This window comes from Grammomys surdaster, unplaced genomic scaffold (assembly GCF_004785775.1).
Source record: "Grammomys surdaster isolate TR1022 unplaced genomic scaffold, NIH_TR_1.0 125977, whole genome shotgun sequence".
NCBI classification, from domain to species: domain Eukaryota; kingdom Metazoa; phylum Chordata; class Mammalia; order Rodentia; family Muridae; genus Grammomys; species Grammomys surdaster.
This window is the reverse complement of record NW_021620793.1, coordinates 2,421,160-2,424,566: the sequence shown is the minus strand read 5'-3', so window position 1 is coordinate 2,424,566 and position 3,407 is coordinate 2,421,160. Positions and strand designations below refer to the sequence as shown.

At 50.6% G+C, this 3,407-nt stretch overlaps 1 protein-coding gene across 1 annotated transcript in view; it reads left to right on the top strand.

Moving 5' to 3' along the window:
- Dnajc16 (DnaJ heat shock protein family (Hsp40) member C16) overlaps positions 1-2,232 on the top strand; it is a 27,025-nt gene extending 24,793 nt beyond the window's left edge. The window contains exon 11 of the mRNA XM_028754007.1: positions 309-2,232. Coding sequence (XP_028609840.1) covers positions 309-684 — 376 coding nt within the window. The 3' untranslated portion in view covers positions 685-2,232. The remainder of the gene's footprint in view (positions 1-308) is intronic.
- The last annotated feature ends 1,175 nt before the right edge of the window (positions 2,233-3,407 follow it).

Below are 3,407 nucleotides of genomic sequence, written 5' to 3'. Positions count from 1 at the left end.
TGTAGACCAGGCTGGCCTCGAACTCAGAAATCCACCTGCCTCTGCCTTCCAAGTGCTGGGATTAAAGGCGTGTGCCACCACTGCCCTACCAACGTTTGTTTGTTTGTTTGTTTGTTTGGGTTTTTTGAGGCAGTGTCTCTCTGCATAGCCCTGGCTGTCTGGAACTCATGATGTACACCAGGCTGCAGCCAGCACAAGCCTCTCTGGCTGGTCAGCCCTGTCTAGGGTGCTGACACTGTTCCCCTCAGTGGTCTGCAGCGAAACTCCTGGAACCTTCCTGAACCCTCATCTGCTCTTCCTTCCCACAGGAGCAGCAGCCTCCACTTCTCCTTCCTGACTCTGGACAAACACCGGGAGTGGCTGGAGTACTTGCTAGAGTTTGCTCAGGATGCAGCCCCAATCCCAAACCAGTACGACAAGCACTTTATGGAGCGAGACTACACTGGCTATGTGCTGGCCCTGAATGGCCACAAGAAGTATTTCTGCCTTTTCAAGCCACTAAAGACCGTGGATGAGGAGACTGTGGGCTCCTGTGACCCTGACTCCTCCCGAGGGAAGCCTCCCTGTGGCCTTGGGCCCAAGCCCCTCAAAGGCAAGCTGAGCAAGTTGTCCTTGTGGATGGAGCGCCTGCTGGAAGGCTCCTTGCAGAGGTTCTACATCCCGTCATGGCCTGAGCTAGACTGAGCCGAGGACTTCAGTTTATAACGTGCCCCAGGAGCAGGGATTTTTCAAGAGTCTTGATTTTAGATTTCTCTTCTAGAGCAATGGCTAGAAGACCTTTCCTTTGTCACCTAGGAGTAAAATGCACCGCAGGTTTGATCCCTAGACGAAAATCTTCCCCTTTGGGTTTTCTTACCCCTGGATGAATGCCGCACTACTTAAGTAGACTGGCCAGCCCCACTTCTTTGCTGTCCCCGTAACATGCTCACACCCCTGTCCTTACATTGGAGAAACCCAGGGCTTGACCCTGAGCCGTGCCTGGATGAACCTCAGGATCTTCATGAGCCTGTCATATGGGGTGGGTCACTCACCTCTCTCCAACCCCCTGAAGCAGGCTCCTGCTGGCCCCTGCTTAACCTCTGCCAAGGTGCGTGCTCTCAACACGGAACAGCCCACCATGGCTTCTAGGTCCTCCATCCTCGAAAGAGGCCTAGTTGTAAGCCCTTTGCCATGTGACTGTGCTTCTGGGAGCAAGCTTTGAGAAGTATATTTTGGGGGTATCCTCCACAACAGTTGGCCAATCATGGTTTTGAGAAGAAAGGGGTGAGCAGAGGTGAGTGTGCAGCATTCACATTTGGTCTCCCCACTGAGAGAGGAGGGGAGGGTGAGCACTGGCTGGAGGTGCACAGCCCTGTGAGCCTGCGTGAGTTTCCCTTGTCCGTCCCCATCCCTCACCGCACTCCTGTCAGCACACCACAGCCAGGGCCTTGCCAGCCCTGGGACTGAGCTGCTGACTTGCCTCCAGAAGCCTTTTTGCCTCTGGATTTTAGAGTTTGATACTAGGAGCCATATCCTGTGATCTTGTTCTCTGAGCGTAGATAAGCTGCTCTGGAGCCAGTAGATTTAAGATGGCAGCACGTATTCCTGTCCACCAAGAGCTAGTGCAGGAGCCCTTCCTGCCTTGCTCTCCAGTAAAACGCCAGGCGTGTCTTCATACCAAGGAACCTGACCTCTCTGACAATTGCATTTTGAACATTGTTATCCCCAAAGAGCTGAATCTTCAAGTTGTCTCTTGTGACTGTGAGGGGAGACTTGTCCGGACTCCTGTCCAGTAGGCAGCTAGCTTCTTACTTCTGGCGTCTCTGCTTTATCGTTTCCTCCTTCCCTTCCTGCTGCTTCCTGCTGCCAGATCAGACCCATCAGCTCCAGCTTGCCTGGCTCTACACACCTTGGGCTCAGGGCCGGATCATGCTCGCCCGCTCAGGGGCGTACCCTTTGTTTTTAGAGCCAAACCATGAGGGGAGTTTGGACAACTGTCACACATGGTGTGTTCTACTGTCAAGCAAGTGCCCTTTTGTAAAGTGAAGGGCACAAATCAGGGACCGGACATTCACTCAGTGAGTATTCTCCAGTTGTAATTGCTTTGAACCAAGCACCTCGGATCCTGACTACTTTAAACACTGAGCTCCAGTGGTAAGTGATAAATTATTTGAACCCAGGAACTCTGTAGTTTTCAAAGAGTCTTTAGCTTTATTAAAAAAATAAAGAAAACACTGCCAGGCTTCATTCTTCCATCTGACCCTCTAGAAGTACATGCCGATTCGTGAAGCTGCTTCCCATGTGCCTGGCCCAGCTAGAAAGGGTGAAGGCAGTCTTGGGTCCTCAGTGCCCAGTCCTCCAGATGTGTTTCTGGGGGCTGTTGGGGGCTGAGGTGAGCTGGAGTAGAACACTTGCCTTCAAGAATAAAACCTGAGTCCCACCCCCCACCATCACACACACAGATGGTTTCTCTATTTTAATGGCTGGGCTCCTCTTATGAGTTTATTTTAACTCATTGATAGATTTTTGTCTTTACTTTTCTGAAACTGGTAAAATTCCTTGACATGTAATTTCTGAAAACCAAAAACTCCCCAGGTGTTTGTTCTTTTCTCAAAACCGTACCAAGAAGATAAATTGTCTTTCTATTCGTGGAGGCAGAGAGGAGTGGGGACAGGATTGACTAGTCCCTGCAGACCTGATGGGGATGGGTGTCTCCCAAGGACACCATGGAGCTTTGATTTGATTGCTTGCTTTAAAACAAGAGTCTGACTATGTAGCCCAGGCTGGCCTCCAACTCAAGGCCCTCCTTCCTCAGCCTTCCAAGTACTGGGATTCCAGGTGTGCACCACAAGTCTACCTTTGACAGACACAAGCCTTTCTTCCTGAATGTTGTTTCTATGAATTGTTTATTTTTGTGTCAAATGTGAGCTATATTTATGCTCATCCAAATGCCAAGGTTTCTCATCCTAGTGAATGTAGTCTCACAGGACCCCATTTCAGTTCATGCTGTGTGAGGAGTGGGCATCTGCTCAAGGCAGCCTGTGAGTCTTGTTCAGTAGCTGGGATGAAAGTCCAGTCAGTCTGTGGGATGCCCTGTCCCTGCTACTTGGGGATCTCCTGTGGTTGGCCTAACCCAAGTTGATAGGCTTCCTGAGACACTGCAGGAGACTGCTCTCCCTGTCATCTGCCGACACCCAGAACTGTTCACTTGTTTTCAGAACGGTCTGTCTACTCATTTGCAGCCACCATCCATGTGTTTGCTAAGAAAATAGACCTGAGCCATGCTTTACTTGGGCTAGAGATTGGAAGCAAGCACCCAGCTTCTCTGGTCTGGTTTGGTTTGGTTTTTCAAAGTAGAAGTCCATCTTGGGGCTGAAGCTCAGTGGTAAAGCACTTGCCTAGGGAGTATGTGAGCCTCTTGGATCCTC